The following is a 17,298-nucleotide window of genomic DNA, read 5'->3' as shown; positions in this document are numbered from 1 at the left end:
TTAGCAGGGAGGAAGGGACCAATGTTTGGCATTGGGTTTCAGACACTATCTTCTAGTGTTGTCACACCCTTAATGTTCAGAAGTCTCTACATGGCTGCCTCTTCCCCCTCACTCCTGTGTGTTCACAACAGTCATGCTGAAATGTACAGTACTGTCTCATGATGATCATGCTTTTTATGCCGGCAGTATAAACATATACAGACAACCTTCATCTGTATATCAAAATGACATGTTCATGAGTGAGGTAAGATAAGCGTCAAATTCCCTGTAGGAATTACATGCTGATTATACATTAATTTTTCAGTGGAGGGCCACAGGCACAATTTTTGTGGGCTTTCCATCTAACCTCTGTGCTAAGGGGGCTGTTGGTAACCTAAGCAGCATCCCATACAGGCAGAGGCCACTCTTATGAAGCCTCTCTTAGGCTACATCTTCACTACCCGCCATATCGGTGGGTAGCAATCGATTGCTTGGGGATCGATATATCGCGTCTCATCTAGATGCGATATATCAATACCCGAACGCAATATATCAATCCCCGAATGCACTTATATCGATTCCGGAACTCCACCAACCCGGAGTTGCAGAGTCGACATGGGGAGCTGCGGACATCGATCCGGCGCCGTGAGGACGGTGAGTAATTCGATCTTAGATACTTCGACTTCAGTTACGTTATTCACATAGCTGAAGTTGCGTATCTGAGAGAGATTTTCCCCCGTAGTGTAGACCAGCCCTTACAAATGTTTGAGCCACCTCTGTTCAGAATATATGCTCCTGTAGTTGCTGTGAAAGAGTGTGTGGGGTGAAGGAGAGGGGATAGAGAAGGCAGGGGCACATTGAGAAGTAGCCTCCACAGGCCACTTGAGTGAATCTCTGACCGTGACATCTTATATATAGTGTGACAAGCTGCCTGTGTATCTAATAGAGGATTTGGGGTTTCTTAATTTATTATTTAAACTGATCCAACACTGACAGGACTATCTGTTCTTCCTGCCCCACCTAACTTGCTGAGTTATCTAGTGGGAATCTGAAATTAGAGGTTTCAGAGTAGCAGCCATGTTAGTCTGTATCTGCAAAAAGAACAGGAGTAGTTGTGGCACCTTAAAGACTAACAAATTTATTTCAGCATAAGCTTTCGTGTAGCCCACGAAAGCTTATGCTGAAATAAATTTGTTAGTCTCTAAGGTGCCACAAGTACTCCTGTTCTTTTTGAAATTAGAAGGTTTTTTGTGTTTAGAGTGCGTGGAAATGAGAACTCATTGACTGAATCTGTAAAAACAGGAAGCAGTACAGTCATCTGTTAGGAAAAGCCCCCTGCTAGTTAACTTTGAGGAGAATGTAATTCAGGAAGTAACTTCTGAATTTGCATAAAGCCTGGAGTCACTGAAAATCCTAATGCAATAGCACGTTGCATGCTGAATGGTGGATAGTTCATACACATTTAGTGTTTTAACTTACTGATGAGCTGCTCTGTAGCCAGTTGGAATAGAAAGTGGTGTAATAAATTACAGTAGTAAGTGAGCACCTACTAGTGCATACATAATTTAGTTTTTGAAACTGATATTAGAAAGTAATTAAAAAATGCAACAAAGCTACCTCTACTGCTCAGTTTTTCTATGAACACCAGTTTTTGTATTAAAGAACCACTTTGGCTGAAACACATTCCTTCCACCTGATTTTTTTTTTTTCTTTTCCAAATGAGAGAGAGAGGACAGAATATCCGCTGCAGGAAGCTGCAATGTACGCTGTGGCCATTCACTTTAGTTAGGTTGTCACTGTCAGGGTTCCCTTTCTGTTCACATCTAATAAAGGTCTTTTTACTGTTAGGAAACTTAAAGTAGTATGAAGAAGAAAAAAAAAAAAAGAGTGGACATCTACTTCCCAGAAACTGGTAAGAAGAAAAATAGGGAGAGAGGCAACACCCTGGTAAGAGGCCTATGACACCAGCTTCTTCGGCAAGAGTTGTTCCTGTCAAGTGTTACTCCTAGACACTCTCCAGGGACTCCACTTTTTGGATTGGTCTTTAGCTAGCAGAAGTATAAGTCAGAAGACTGTAGAGGGAGAAGGAAAGTCTGGTTTCTTCTTCCTTCCCTTCTCTTGCGTTCATTGGAGGGACAAAGATTTGTCTTTATTACTCTACCCCTTTCCCATCCTCTATTTTTGGGTGCCCTCAGAAATAGTTCCAGTGATTGGCTCTGATGCTCAGCATTCCCAAGCAATAGCACTGTGAAATTGGCTTGATTCTTATGTTTGTGGTGTTCACAGAAGTCTGAATAGCATCAGTGAACAGAATCTTGTTAATTTTGCTGGCTCTGCTTCAGAAAGCTAGTTGTAGCAACAGAGGCAGGGGAGCTGTTTGTAGGCTCAGAAAGACAGTATTGCATGAGCTCAAATTTGAAATGTCAATTTTTCAAGCCATATTAAAGGGTATCCTTGTGAAAGTTCTGTGGCAATATTTTGTATCGAGTCAATTTTGTTTTGATTCTCTGGAAAGCCTCCAGGTTCCATATAAATATACTGCAGAAGTCATTGGCTAGTGAAGCTAAAAACCCTGTGTGTTTTGCTACCACAGTACAAATAATAAATAACAGCTTCCTATTCTGGTTGTTACTTGTCTTTCTCTGTGTTTCCTCTCTGTGTGTTTGTACCCAAGTGGGCTGAGACTTTGTTCCTCAGTCATGCCTACCAGATCGGCTAAATGTTCTGTCTTTGAGCTTGGCTTGAGGCTCTCCATGCTATGTTAAGATGCCAGTCACTACTCAAAAATCTTTTTAATGCCATTTGATTCTAATGGTATTTTTGTGAGGCCCTTCTTCTCCCTGTGTGTCTAGTCTTATCAAGTGTGCTACATGTTTTGTAAGTACCCTACTTTGGTCTGTAGTGCTCCCAAGTGTGCATCTTATCTGTCTTGGAGCTGTGAGTAGATCTTACAGATTTGAGGAGGCCAGGAAACTCAACTTCTCTGCTAGTAGGTCTACTGAATGTGATTGGAAAGATTCTTTCAGGGGAGAGAATCTTTTCTTAAGTTAATTGCATTCAGGGGTGGCTTCAGGCACCAGCGCTCCAAGCGTGTGCCTGGGGCGGCAAGCCACAGGGGGCGCTCTTCCAGTCGCCGCTAGGGCGGCAGGCAGGGTGCCTTCGGTGGCTTGCCTGCGGAGGGTCCGCTGGTCCCGCGGCTTCAGTGGACCTCCCGCAGGTCTCAAGAACTTACTTAGGAAGTAAGTGATCCTGTGGTCTGCTTTTGCAGATAGGCGTGCCTGCGGGAGGTCTACTGAAGCTGCAGGACCAGCGGACCCTCCGTGCTTGGGGCGGCAAAATGTCTAGATCTGCCCCGGATTGCATTCTCACTAAATGTACCTTTTACAAGTTAAAAAATGTATTAAAATCCTTTTAAGTAGTGGTTTGGTTTCCAAATCTTCATGTGCTGGAACAAAAGCTTTCCAAACAGCATTTTGTCATATGCGTAACACCTGCTGTGTCAGCACACAACATGGTTAAGGCATAATTCCTATTTGCAAAAGCAGACCACAGGATCACTTACTTCCTAAGTAAGTTCTTGAGACTTTATTTTCAGGATGCATTGTTTCTGCTATTAGCGATTGAAAGGATAGGTGAGGTTATGCAAGATTATCCTGGAACAGTGGTTGAGTCCACAAGGTACCACTGTTTACTTTAATCAGGTACACTTGAGAGGTTTGCTTCTCCAGCTAGGTCATTGATTCTTGCCATACATACTCTGAGCCCAGTCCTTTGAGGTTCTGGGCACCCAACTCCCACTGGGTCAGTCAGAATTGGAAGCTCAACACCTTGCAGGATTAGACCTTCAGATGCAATTCAGCTCTGGAAAAGCTGACCGGAAAGAGACTTCTCTACTGAAATATTAATGTAGGTTTGGATTTTAAGCAAAAATTCACTCAGTTCTTCTGCTGATTTCCCTGGCAGAATGAGGGTACTCAAGACTTCACACAGCTGTCACTGATGCTAATAACAAGAACAGACAAGCTATCAGCAACTGGTGTCTAGCACATATAATACTCTATACAACATTTACAGATATTATGTGAATACGCCAGAATTTAGTACTGCGGAGAACTCAAAAGTTTTTTTTTTTGTGGGGGACAATGGGAAAAGTCAGAGATAATAGAAACTTCTATATAGTATTGCAGGGGCTGATGTTAGCAAATTCTGTGAGAAAGCAAACTAACAGTGACTCTTGCAGTTGGAGTTGCAGAAAGACTGTGCTTCCAGTCAAAATTCTATACTAAAGTTGGGTACTTCTCCCTTTGGCAGTTTATAGTGCCTCTTTCACACAAGCCATGATGCTTTAAATGCGCATTGTCGTTCTTCCAAGTAATATACGTTAAGGAGGGCTTTTACTTCAAAGGCTAAGGAATGAATAAAGAGTGAATAAATGTCACCATGCAGCATGTTCATTATGTTACATACTTTCCTAAACAGAGCTCATTTCAAAAGGAGGCATGGCATTCTGAGTTATGGAAGTATGTGTGTTCTTTTCTTTTAATAATCTGTTTACCACAAATGCAACCCTGTTGTACAGAATAAAAAAAACCTACTGCATCTTTTGGGTTACTTGAAGCTTTTAGGACAAAACATACTTCTCATCTTCGGTTTGCTATATTACATTTCCCTTCTTTTAATCTTGAAACACAAACTGTAGAACTCATGTAGCTATGTTTTGGCCCTAAGCCCATTTAAAGAGGAACTTGGTTTGAATGCAAACAGCAAGATAATTGGGTACTGTGTCTTCTTTTACAAGGAGCTTATTTAATAGTTTGGGCTGCCTGACCACCTATTCAAAAATTCTTTTATTTTAAAATAATATTTTAAGTGTACTTCCCTCTTTGAGGATTAAAGTATAAATCCAAATAACAACCAAGAATTAATATTTTGCTTCCACATAGCTCATTTCATCAGAGTCTGAGGGGCAGCACCTTAGCAGGTTCTCTTGAAGTCAATAGAGCAATGACAATTCACACTACTAGAGGCTCTGCTCCCATATATGTCTTGTAAAGGTTAATATATACCCCCATTTTACTGGTATTTGTGGATGCTTTAGAATGGGGCAAGAGGGTAAGTGGATCTTGAGAGCATGCTCAGCACAAATAGAATATTAAGAGAAATCAGGAGGAAACTTAAAACAAGTTCTTCAGTGTATGCTCAAGTGGCAATTTTCTGTGGCTTATATATGTTTACTTGGCCAAATTTCAGATGGGTTTTCATGGAGATAGCAAAAGCGACCTGTCTGGTTTCCAAGAGCCACGTCTGCCAAATGGTAATATCCTGCTCCAAAGTCCTGAGGCACTAGAGCTCTTAAAACAAAAAAATGAACATTGGCAAAATGACTCTTTTTTCCACTAACTTGCTTCTTAGAAATGGTTGTACCATTTCCACTGATTTTTTTTCTTTTTCTTTTAAGATTTCAACCTGAAGATGACACCAGCCATGGAAAAACTTCAGACCCAATGGTTAAAATTTGCTGAAGTTATAAGTAATTGAAAACACAGGGCGACAGGAAATCTTAGGCAACCTTAACCTATACATGTATATGCATGTAGAAGAAGTTTAAGCCTGATGCAGTGTAGAAGAGGAATCAATGGAGAGATCCAAAATAGGATTCACACTCAAAGGGCTTGGATACACTGGAGAGTTGCAGTGCTGGTGGTGGGTTTACAGCGCTGCAACTTAGTAACTGTTCATACCTGCAAGGCACATCCAGCGCTGCAACTCCCTGGCTGCAGCGCTGGCTGTACACCTGGTCTGCTTGGGGTGTAACGATTGCAGCGCTGGTGATGCAGCGCTGCTCATCAAGTGTGGCCTCCAAAAGCGCTGTTATTGGCCTCTAGGGTATTAGGAGGTATCCCAGAATTCCTGTCCACAACAAACCGGAAGAATGGCTGAACTCTGAGCTCCCCGGAGCTACTTATCTAAAAAAACTAACACAGCTGCTCTTTGCTCCAGTGAGCAAGTGGAGGCAGGGGAATTGCTTTGGAATGTTCACAGCTGTTTGCTTGAGGAGAGAGGGGAGTCCGTGTTGAGCAGCTGCTTATGTGGTCTGAAGGCTATTTAGGAGTGCATCATTTGCATTTAGTGAATAAGAGGGGTGAGGGAAGGGGTCAAAACTTTTTAAATGATTGAAGGTAGGTGCTGTGTGTCTTCCAGTCCTTAGAACTTGCAAGGCAGGGAGCTGAGAACAGTGTCAGCTCCAAAAATCCACTCTCTCTGTCTCCCCCACGCTCCCTGTCACACTCCACCCCACCCCCATTTTGAAAAGCACGTTGCAGCCACTTGAACGCTGGGATAGCTGCCCACAATGCACCACTCCCAACAGTGCTGCAAATGTTGCAAATGTGGCCACACTGCAGCGCTGGTAGCTGTCATTGTGGCCACACTGCAGCGCTTTCCCTACACAGCTGTACGAAGACAGCTGTAACTCCCAGTGCTGTACAGCTGTAAGTGTAGCCATACCCAAAGAAGGACCCTTAAGAATGCTCACAGATTAGCCTCTGGCCATTTTCTAACAAACAACACATACTGTTAACAGTTCCTCTTATATTTGTTAGAAGATGATCCAAAGCTAATTTGAGTGAGCAGGTAAAGCATTAGGGAGCCTTCGTTCAGTGTGAATCATGGTTTGGATCTCTCCACTGATTCCCCTTCCTCTACTGCATCAATCTTAAACTATGAGTGAGAACCGGGCCCCATTGAGATAAATGGGAGTTTTGCTCTGGACTTCTTTGGAGCCAGGATTTTACCCTTTGTCTCCTATGTGTTCCTCCTCTATTTTCCAGTCTCTCTTCACTAGTCCATTCCACTGGTTAGCCTCGATGCCCTACTCATTCTAAATCAAACAGGAAGAGCTGCTTCTGTGCCATTTGAGTGTAACTGATGCTGAAATCAGCTCACAACCCTAGTGCTCTATATAAGTCTAGTGTGTTTTTTAGTTTCAGAATGGCTGCGGTTATTGCCATTCCTGGGTGTCCTGGCACTACTTGGATACCTGGCTCTTCGTCCATTCCTCCCCAAGAAGAAACAGCAGAAGGATAGCTTGATTAACCTCAAGATCCAGAAGGAAAATCCCAAAGTAGTAAATGAAATAAACATTGAAGATCTGTGCCTCACTAAAGCAGCTTACTGCAGGTGTTGGCGTTCTAAGACGGTAAGGTGCTTTATAGCAATGCCATAGGGCTATGGAGTTAACTTTTTATTATTATCAGTTCTGCTTTCTGTAAATTGGAGCACATTACTCTCACCCTGAGACTGGACAGGTTCATGGGTTCTCTAAGAGTTGTGCAGTTCTTTTTCTCCACTCTAAACCTATGCAGGAGAGCTTAGAAACCTACAAGCCACATGCTGGTCTGTACTGTGCACAGTCCTGGACCTATGAAACTTTCCCAAAGAAATGTTTTGTTAAAACAGATCCTTTTATACAAAACATTTAGATGAAACAGCATTTTCTAATGGGAGGCAGGGGGAAAGGTTTAATCAAAACTTGACCAGCTCTGGAATGAACCTTAAAGTACATTGGGTGCCTCTGGATTTAGCTGCCCCTCCATTGGGCTGTTTTGTCAGTGAAAAAGTTTTTTTTTAAATACACTTTGTAGCTTGGAGCAGGTGTTCTTAATGCTTTATGCTTCTTTATGGAGTTTAATTCCTCATCATCAGCAGTCTTCTGACTGACCAGTGCCATATAGGGAAGACAGGGATTGCTAGGATGTTGGAAAAGAACAATAGCAGGAAACCTTTACAAATATTTTTTTTTTAAGTGCTTTTAAATGCCACCCTGATGCAACATGCTATCTTTGGCTCATTTAAATGGGTACATATACAGTAACTCCTCATTTAACGTCCCACTTAATGTTGTTTGTGTTACCTCCCTTCTCGGTTAGGGAACATGCTCGTTTAAAGTGCAATGCTCCCTTATAATGTTGTTTGGCTGCCTACTTGTAAGATTCTGTGGAAAAGCAGTGATTTTACAAGGGAGCATTGCACAAGTGCCACTTCTCCCCCTCCCAGTGCTTCCCCACCGCCAAACAGCTTAGGACTTTCTGGGAGGGTGGGGGAGGAGCAGGGAAGTGCTGCATCTCCCCTTCTCCCCCTCCCTCCCAGAAAATCCTAAGCGCTGCTAAACAGCTATTTGGTGGTGCTTAGGACTTGGGGGGGTGGGAGGGGAGAGGGATGTGGCATGCCCCGGAGAGGAGGTGGAGTGGAGCAGGGACAGGAAGAGGCAAGCCTGGAGCATTCCCAGCAAACTCAGAGCCTGTTCTCTGGGGAAGCTGCTGCTGCTGCTGCTGCTGCTGCAAAGGTGTTTCCTAGCGTCCGTGCGTGCAGTGGGCTGTGCCTGTGTGGGGTAAGCCAGGGGCACTTACCAACCACAGTACAGTATACTACCTTTTGTCTGTCCCCCCAAAATTTCCTTGGAACCTAACCCCCCACATTTACATTAAATCTTATGGGACATTTGGATTAGTTTAACATTGTTTCACTTAAAGTTGCATTTTTCAGGAACATAACTACAATGTTAACTGAGGAGTTACTGTACTTCTGTGCAGAAAAAAGGTATCTAGTCTAAAGCTGCCCAGACTTTAATACTGAGAACTACTTTAACTGGCTGGAAGTGAAAGGACTTTTCACTTATCTGTTAAATATACAACACAGTCATAATCTTGTATCCCTATCTCCTCTGAGAAATTAAGATTAATTGCTACTTATTTGTCAGAATCAAATCTGTAGGTGGGTCACATTGTCCCTTATCCTTTAGCTTCATGGAAGGAGTGGCAGCAGCTCTCATTTAGGGGATGATGTGTTGCATTTGGTTCTTAAGCAATGGTTCCCAAACTTTAACAACTTGTAAACCCCTTTCACTAAAATGTCAAGTCTCGCATCCCTCCTTCTAAAAATGATTTTCTCCTTTGCCTGAGTATAATTTATAAAAGCAGTGATCTTGGAAATAAGTGTTTTTGACATTACACACTATTAATGTATCTATCATTACAGTATTTTTATTACATTATGAAAACAGCAACACTCTTCAAGATCTCACTTTCGTAGCTTGTATCACTTTGAATAAGCCTGTTATAAGACAAGGCTCCTATGTTTCACCAAGGAGTACTGGATGTGAAACAGCATGAAGATATTTAAGAAGCCAACTCAGAGTTCCTCCTACACAAGCATTCAAGTCTTGAGCAGTCCAGGCAAACACACGTTACAACAAAGCTTACATTTGTTCATAATTTTTAAAACAATACTAGCTTCCTATTTAATTTTAAAAACAGCAAAAAATATTCACTTCCCTTTCCATTTCTTATAAGGAGTCTTGAAATGTCCTCAGTGTGATAGATATGATTGCTTTGATCTGCTTAGCTCTTGGAAGTCCAGGGACTCCAGGCTGCTGCCTGGAGTGCCTAGGGACAGCTCTGTCCTCCTTTAGGGAATTTTTTCACCAAGAACCCCCTGTAACATTTCACGAACCCCAGTTTGGGAACCAATGTTCTTAAGTTATACTTCGAGCATTTCTGACCTATGGGCTTTTTTGTTGTTGTTTTGAGTTGGTGGAGTCTTGATCTCATTCCAACAATATGGATTATCCTCTACACAAATGATCACCACTTGTTTTAGTTGCTTGCAGAATTCTTACTAACCACAAAAGCTGTACAGTAAATACACTAATCATTCTTGTCTTTTCCAGTTCCCTGTCTGTGATGGCTCTCACAACAAACACAATGAATTGACAGGCGATAATGTGGGTCCACTAATACTCAAGAAGAAAGAAGTATAGAGAATCTCTAATCCATTAAATCACGACTGATGTGAAGTCATGTACACACTTGTAATTGCAGGACACAATGTTTTATGTACGTTGTGGAATTTTTAGTCTAATGGTTGCTGTAGATTTCCTTTTGGTTTAACCTATAGTTACAGGCAAGTGCTTAAACCTAGGTCTGATTTGATACTTTGTATGTTCTGAAGAATCATGTCTTGTGTAAAACTGTAAAGTAAACGTCTTTGTAAATAGGCCTTTTTATCTGAACACAATGATCACTCCCAATCTTACAATTAAATCTTTTCAGTATGAACGTGATGTAATAAACACACGACTCATAAAGGGCCAGATGTGTATCTTTCCATTGCTTTTATTTTAGTCTGAGATGCTTTTAAGGAAGAATGAAGACTGCTTTTCAGAGGGGGAAAAAACATCCTGTTTTTGTCCTACTTAGTGGGTCAGATCTTCAGCTGGTATAACACATTTCCATAGACTTCAGTTGAGCTATTTTAGTTTACACCAGCTGAGGATTTGGCCTAATGTGTGTAATTGACTAACTCTTCTTATACCATACCAATCTTTCCACCCTGACCTACTGCACAAAATACATTGTAAGATGTAGCCATGTCAGAGGAACAAAAAATTGTTCCAAAGAGTATAGAAAAAGAAAACTAATAACCAACATTATAGAAACAAAGGTTGTCTGTATTCTGATGGCTGGAGGGAGTGCAGATGCCCACATCAGTTAGTTTGTGCAGTAATCCTAGATTGTCTTCAGATTAAGTCACAGCTGAGGTTAGGTTAGCCAGCAATACTTACAATACACCTTTATTTCAGGACTCCAAACTTAGACTTCAGCAGTTGTGAAGCATGGACAGGAGTTTGCCCCTTCCAGATAGTTCTTACACTCATGATGCACATTTATGCAATATGAAAGTCTCAGCTCCAGGGACAGAGCAGGATCTACTGTTTAAATCACAGAACTGGATTAAAGGTGTGATCTTTATTCCTGTCTTTACTACTCCATCACCCAGGATAAATCATAACCTCCCTGTGCAACAGTTTCATCCATCAGTCTTCAATAAATAATTCTTACCTAGCTCACAATGCTTATCAAAAGCTTTGATCCTTCAGTGAAATGCACTACAGGTCAGTTGTTCAAAGCCTAAAGAAAAACTTAACAGATGACAGTGCCACAATCTGCATTCTATAGAGTTAGACATTAAGGCTGCCTTCATGCTAGTGATTTTTTTTCATCATTGACACCAATTTACCTGAACCAGTGCTAGTAAACTTGGAAGCCCAAGTGCAGGCAGCCTGCTGACTGCTCAGCCTCATGTCAGAGAAATACTGCATTCAGATAGCAGCTTCTCTAATGGTGGGGAGAAATTTTCCAGTGTTTCTAATATAAACTTAAGCCCTGTCTATAGCAGGTGTTGCATTTCTAGAGTTAGTGTGAGGTGTTAAAAGGGCCTGGCTGTAGTAGAACATATGGCATTTTATAGGACAGTGTTTATAAAATGTTGGGACGCTATGGTGTTAACATACTTGGTCTACCAAACCATATAATGGAACTGGAGTACAGACCCACTGTAAGGTTTTAATACTGTTCTGTAACATAGTTTGGGGCATTAACTCAGGCCAAGGCTTTATAAAGCCGTGCACAAGCAACCAGGGAGCTTGTGAACAGGGGCTGCTAACAGGGAGTTTTGCAAGGGAGTGTGGGAAGGGGGAGGGGGGGTCTCTTGTTGGTCCTACCTGTTCCCCTGTAGTCCCCTTAAAACCTATAATCCAAACCATATTCCAAAACCCCTTTCTTCAAACCATGCTTTAATTAACTAGGAGACAATGCAGGCAGAAGCCCAGCAGCAGAGTGGGGGCTATCCAGTTTATTGCGCTGAGTGTAGCATGTATGATTACCTGCCCTGTGGGCAGGTGGCGTATGTGTGCAGTCAGTGCAAGGAGCTCCTGGCCCTCAGAGACCAGGTACGGACTTTGGAGGCCAGGGTGGCGGAAGTGGAGGAGCTAAGGAAGGCAGAGAGGTATGTTGATGAGGCTTTCTGGGACACTGTAGAATTGTCCCACCTCCGCTCAGACAGCCTCTGCACTGTTGAGGAGGAAGAAAGGCCCAGGGAAGCAGAGCAGTCAATGGGAGCAGAGGGAAACCTTCCCATAGTTGGGACCCTCCTTCCAGATGGTGCTGGGGTTGCCTCTCGAACTGAGGTTACCTCTCTGGGGGAGGGAACTCCAGTTGCCAGGAAAGGGCAGGTATTAGTAATGGGAGATTCGATCATTAGAAATGTAGATAGTTGGGTTTGTGATGACCAGGAGAACCGTATGGCGACATGCCTGCCTGGTGCGAAGGTTGCGGATCTCTCAAGGCATCTAGACAGACTTATGTGTAGTGCTGGGGAGGAGCTGGTGGTCGTGGTACATGTAGATACCAATGACATAGGGAAGGGTAGGAGAGATGTCCTGGAAGCCAAATTTAGGCTGCTAGGGAAGAGACTGAAATCCAGGACCTCTATGGTGGCATTCTCAGAAATGCTCCCAGTTCCATGCGCAGGGCCAGGTAGGCAGGCAGAGCTTCAGAGTCTCCATGCGTGGATGAGACGATGGTGTAGAGAGGAGGGGTTTACGTTCATTAGGAACTGGGGAAACTTTTGGTATGGGGGGAGCCTATACAGGAGAGATGGGCTCCACCAAAACCAAAGTGGAACCAGACTGCTGGCATGAAACATTAAAAAAGGTAGAGCAGATTTTAAACTAGGAGATGGGGGAAAGCTGACTGCTGAAGAGGAGCATGTGGATCGGACACAGACTTCTCTTAGGGGAGAGTCTGATGATAGGGAATCTCCAGGTTATGGTCAGGAACAGAGGACGGAAGAGAATAATGTAAGGGCCGGATCAGATGATAAACAGTCACAAAGAATCTGGCACATCAGAAAAGGGCAGACAAATAAACAGGGACAAGTTTTTAAAGTGCTTGTACACAAATGCTAGAAGTCTAAATAATAAAATGGGTGAACTAGAATGCCTTGTGATAAAGGAGGATATTGATATAATAGGCATCACAGAAACCTGGTGGACTGAGAGCGAGCAATCAATGGGACACAATCATTCCGGGGTACAAAATATATCGGAAGGACAGAACAGGTTGTGCAGGGGGAGGAGTGGCACTATATGTGAAAGAAAATGTAGATTCAAATGAAGTAAAAATCTTAAGCGAATCCACATATTCCATGGAATGTCTATGGATAGAAATTTCATGCTCTAATAAAAATATAACATTAGGGATCTATTATCGACCACCTGACCAGGACAGTAATAGTGATGATGAAATGCTAAGGGAAATTAGAGAGACTATCAAAATTAAAAACCCAATAATGGTGGGGGATTTCAATTATCCCCATATTGACTGGGAGCATTCCACTTCAGGACGAAATGCAGAGTTAAAATTTCTCAATACTTTAAATGACTGCTTCTTGGAGCAGCTGGTACGGGAACCCACAAGGGGAGAGGCAATTCTAGATTTAATCCTGAGTGGAGTGCAGGAGCTGGTCCAAGAGGTAACTATAGCAGGACCACTTGGAAATAGTGACCATAATGCAATAGCATTCAACATCCCCGTGGGAGGAAGAACACCTGAACAGCCCAACACTGTGGCATTTAATTTCAAAAGAGGGAACTATACAAAAATGAGGGGGTCAGTTAAACAAAAGTTAAAAGGTACAGTGACTAAAGTGAAATCCCTGCAAGTTGCATGGGCCCTTTTTAAAGGCACCATAATACAGGCCCAACTTCAATGTATACCCCAAATTAAGAAACACAGTAAAAGAACTAAAAAAGAGCCACCGTGGCTTAACAACCATGTCAAAGAAGCAGTGAGAGATAAAAAGACTTCCTTTAAAAAGTGGAAGTCAAATCCTAGTGAGACAAATAAAAAGGCGCACAAACACTGCCAGCTTAAGTGCAAGAGTGTAATAAGAAAAGCCAAAGAGGAGTTTGAAGAATGGCAAGCTAAAAACTCCAAAGGAAAAAACAAAATGTTTTTTAAGTACATCAGAAGCAGGAAGCCTGCTAAACAACCAGTAGGGCCCCTTGACGATCGAGATACAAAAGGAGCGCTTAAAGACGATAAAGTCATTGCGGAGAAATTAAATGGATTCTTTGCTTCAGTCTTCATGGCTGAGGATGTTAGATTCCCAAACCTGAGCCTGCTTTTGTAGGTGACAAATCTGAGGAACTGTCACAGATTGAAGTATCACTAGAGGAGATTTTGGAATTAATTGATAAACTCAACATTAACAAGTCACCGGGACCCGATGGCATTCACCCAAGAGTTCTCGAAGAACTCAAATGTGAAGTTGCGGAACTATTAACTAAGGTTTGTAACCTGTCCTTTAAATCCGCTTCAGTACCCAATGACTGGAAGTTAGCTAATGTAATGCCAATATTTAAAAAGGGCTCTAGAGGTGATCTCAGCAATTACAGACCGGTAAGTCTAACGTCAGTAGCGGGAAAATTAGTCGAAACAATAGTTAAGAATAAAATTGTCAGACATATAGAAAAACAAACTGTTGAGCAACAGTCAACATGGTTTCTGTAAAGGGAAATCGTGTCTTACTAATCTATTAGAGTTCTTTGTAGGGGTCCACATGTTTGTTGACAAGGGGGATCCAGTGGACATAGCGTACTTAGGTTTCCAGAAAGCCTTTGACAAGGTCCCTCACCAAAGGCTCTTATGTAAATTAAGCTGTCATGGGAAAAAAGGGAAGGTCCTTTCATGGATTGAGAATTGGTTAAAAGAAGGAACAAAGGGTAGGAATTAATGGTAAATTCTCAGAATGGAGAGGGGTAACTAGTGGTGTTCCCCAAGGGTCAGTCCTAGGACCAATCCTATTCAATTTATTCATAAATGATCTGGAGAAAGGGGTAAACCGTGAGGTGGCAAAGTTTGCAGATGATACTAAACTACTCAAGATTGTTAAGACTAAAGCAGATTGTGAAGAACTTCAAGAAGATCTCACAAAACTAAGTGATTGGGCAACAAAATGGCAAATTAAATTTAATGTGGATAAATGTAAAGTAATGCACATTGGAAAAAATAACCCCAACTATACGTACAATATGATGGGGGCTAATTTAGCTACAACAAGTCAGGAAAAAGATCTTGGCGTCATCATGGATAGTTCTCTGAAGATGTCCATGCAGTGCGCAGAGGCGGTCAAAAAAGCAAACAGGATGTTAGGAATCATTAAAAAGGGGATAGAGAATAAGACTGAGAATATATTATTGCCCTTATATAAATCCATGCCCTTGAATCTTGAATACTGTGTACAGATGTGGTCTCCTCACCTCAAAAAAGATATTCTAGCACTAGAAAAGGTTCAGAAAAGGGCAACAAAAATGATTAGGGGTTTGGAGAGGGTCCCATATGAGGAAAGATTAAAGAGGCTAGGTCTCTTCATCTTGGAAAAGAGGAGACTAAGGGGGGATATGATAGAGGTATATAAAATCATGAGTGATGTGGAGAAAGAGGATAAGGAAAAGTTATTTACTTATTCCCATAATACAAGAACTAGGGGTCACCAAATGAAATTAATAGGTAGCAGGTTTAAAACAAATAAAAGGAAGTTCTTCTTCACACAGCGCACAGTCAACTTGTGGAACTCCTTACCTGAGGAGGTTGTGAAGGCTGGGACTATAACAATGTTTAAAAGGGAACTGGATAAATTCATGGTGGCTAAATCCATAAAAGATGGTTACTCACCTTTGTAACTGTTGTTCTTCGAGATGTGTTGCTCATATCCATTCCAGTAGGTGTGTGCGCGCCGCGTGCACGTTCGTCGGAGATTTTTACCCTAGCAACACTCAGAGGGCCGGCAGGCGCCCCCTGGAGTGGTGCCGCTATAGTGCTCGATATATACCCCTGCCGGCCCATCCGCTCCTCAGTTCCTTCTTGCTGGCTACTCCGACAGTGGGGAAGGAGGGCGGGTGTGGAATGGATATGAGCAACACACCTCGAAGAACAACAGTTACAAAGGTGAGTAACCGTCTTTTCTTCTTCAAGTGCTTGCTCATATCCATTCCAGTAGGTGATTCCCAAGCCTTACCTAGGTGGTGGAGTTGGAGCGAGATGTTGCGGAATGTAAAACCGCTGAGCTGAAGGCGGCATCGTCTCTAGACTGTTGGACCAATGCATAGTGCGATGCAAAGGTGTGGACGGAAGACCAGGTGGCTCCGCGGCAGATTTCCTGTATGGGAACATGGGCCAAAAACGCGGCAGATGAGGCTTGAGCCTGAGTAGAATGGGCAGAAAGATGGCCAGTCGGAACATGAGCCAAGTCGTACCACGTCCGAATACAGGATGTCACCCAAGAAGGAATCCGCTGAGAAGAGATTGCCATGCCCTTCATGCGTTCTGCCACGGCTACAAATAGCTGAGGTGAATGTCGGAAGGGTTTGGTCCTCTTGATGTAAAACGCGAGAGCCCTGCGGACATCTAAAGTATGCAGCTGCTGTTCCCGTCGCAATGAGTGCGGTTTTGGAAAAAAGACTGGCAGGAAGATGTCCTGATTGACGTGAAAGGAGGAGACGACCTTAGGGAGGAACGCCGGGTGTGGTCGCAGCTGTACCTTGTCCTTATGGAACACCGTATACGGAGGATCCACAGTCAAAGCTCGAAGTTCCAAGACTTGTCTCGCCGAGGTGACAGCAACTAGGAATGCTGTCTTCCAGGACAGGTACAGCAGCGAGCATGCGGCTAAAGGCTCAAAGGGGGGCCCCATGAGCCTGGTCAAGACTAGGTTCAGGTCCCAGGTAGGGGCTGGTTGTCTGACCTGGGGATAGAGTCGCTCCAAGCCCTTAAGGAATCTGGAAACTATAGGATGGGAGAAGACGGAACTGCCAGCCTCCCCAGGATGGAAGGTGGAAATAGCTGCAAGGTGCACTCTTAGTGAAGAGATCGCTAAACCTTGCTCTTTGAGAGACCATAAATAGTCCAAGATGATGGGGACTGATACAGACTGCGGAACAAGGTCCTGCTGAGCGCACCAGTGACAGAAGCGCTTCCATTTTGCAAGGTATGTTGATCGTGTGGAGGGCTTTCTGCTTCCCAGCAGCACTTGTTGCACTGCGGCGGAACAACGCAGCTCTGATTGGCTTAACCAGCCAGCAGCCATGCAGTCAGATGAAGGGACTGCAGGTCTGGGTGGTGTAGCCTGCCGAAGCCCTGCGTGATCAGGTCCGGGCAGAGAGGCAGGGGAATCGGGTCTGACAGAGACAGGTCGAGCAGCATGGTGTACCAATGCTGCGTCGGCCAAGCCGGAGAAATCAGGATAAGGCGGGCTTTGTCCCTGCGCATCTTGAGCAGAACTTGGTGGACGAGAGGAAACGGTGGGAAGGCATAACAGAAGTGGCCTGTCCATGGAAGGAGGAACGCGTCCGACAGGGAGCCCGGGGAGCGACCTTGCAGGGAGCAGAACACCTGGCATTTCCTGTTCTCCCTGGAGGCA

The 17,298-nt window shown here is 43.4% G+C and overlaps 2 protein-coding genes across 2 annotated transcripts in view; one reads left to right on the top strand and one right to left on the bottom strand.

The window, feature by feature from the left end:
• CISD2 (CDGSH iron sulfur domain 2) overlaps nt 1-10,126 on the top strand; it is a 22,547-nt gene extending 12,421 nt beyond the window's left edge. The window contains exons 2-3 of the mRNA XM_050944553.1: nt 6,963-7,177; nt 9,707-10,126. Coding sequence (XP_050800510.1) covers nt 6,963-7,177; nt 9,707-9,796 — 305 coding nt within the window. The 3' untranslated portion in view covers nt 9,797-10,126. The remainder of the gene's footprint in view (nt 1-6,962; nt 7,178-9,706) is intronic.
• LOC127046887 (uncharacterized) overlaps nt 1-17,298 on the bottom strand; it is a 23,883-nt gene extending 6,585 nt beyond the window's left edge. Inside the window, exon 1 of the mRNA XM_050944518.1 lies at nt 15,805-17,298. Within this exon, the coding sequence (XP_050800475.1) occupies nt 15,898-17,277 (1,380 nt within the window). The 5' untranslated portion in view covers nt 17,278-17,298 and the 3' untranslated portion in view covers nt 15,805-15,897. The remainder of the gene's footprint in view (nt 1-15,804) is intronic.

Source organism: Gopherus flavomarginatus, chromosome 3 (genome assembly GCF_025201925.1).
Source record: "Gopherus flavomarginatus isolate rGopFla2 chromosome 3, rGopFla2.mat.asm, whole genome shotgun sequence".
NCBI classification, from domain to species: Eukaryota; Metazoa; Chordata; order Testudines; family Testudinidae; genus Gopherus; species Gopherus flavomarginatus.
This window is presented reverse-complemented; position numbering and strand designations above follow the sequence as displayed.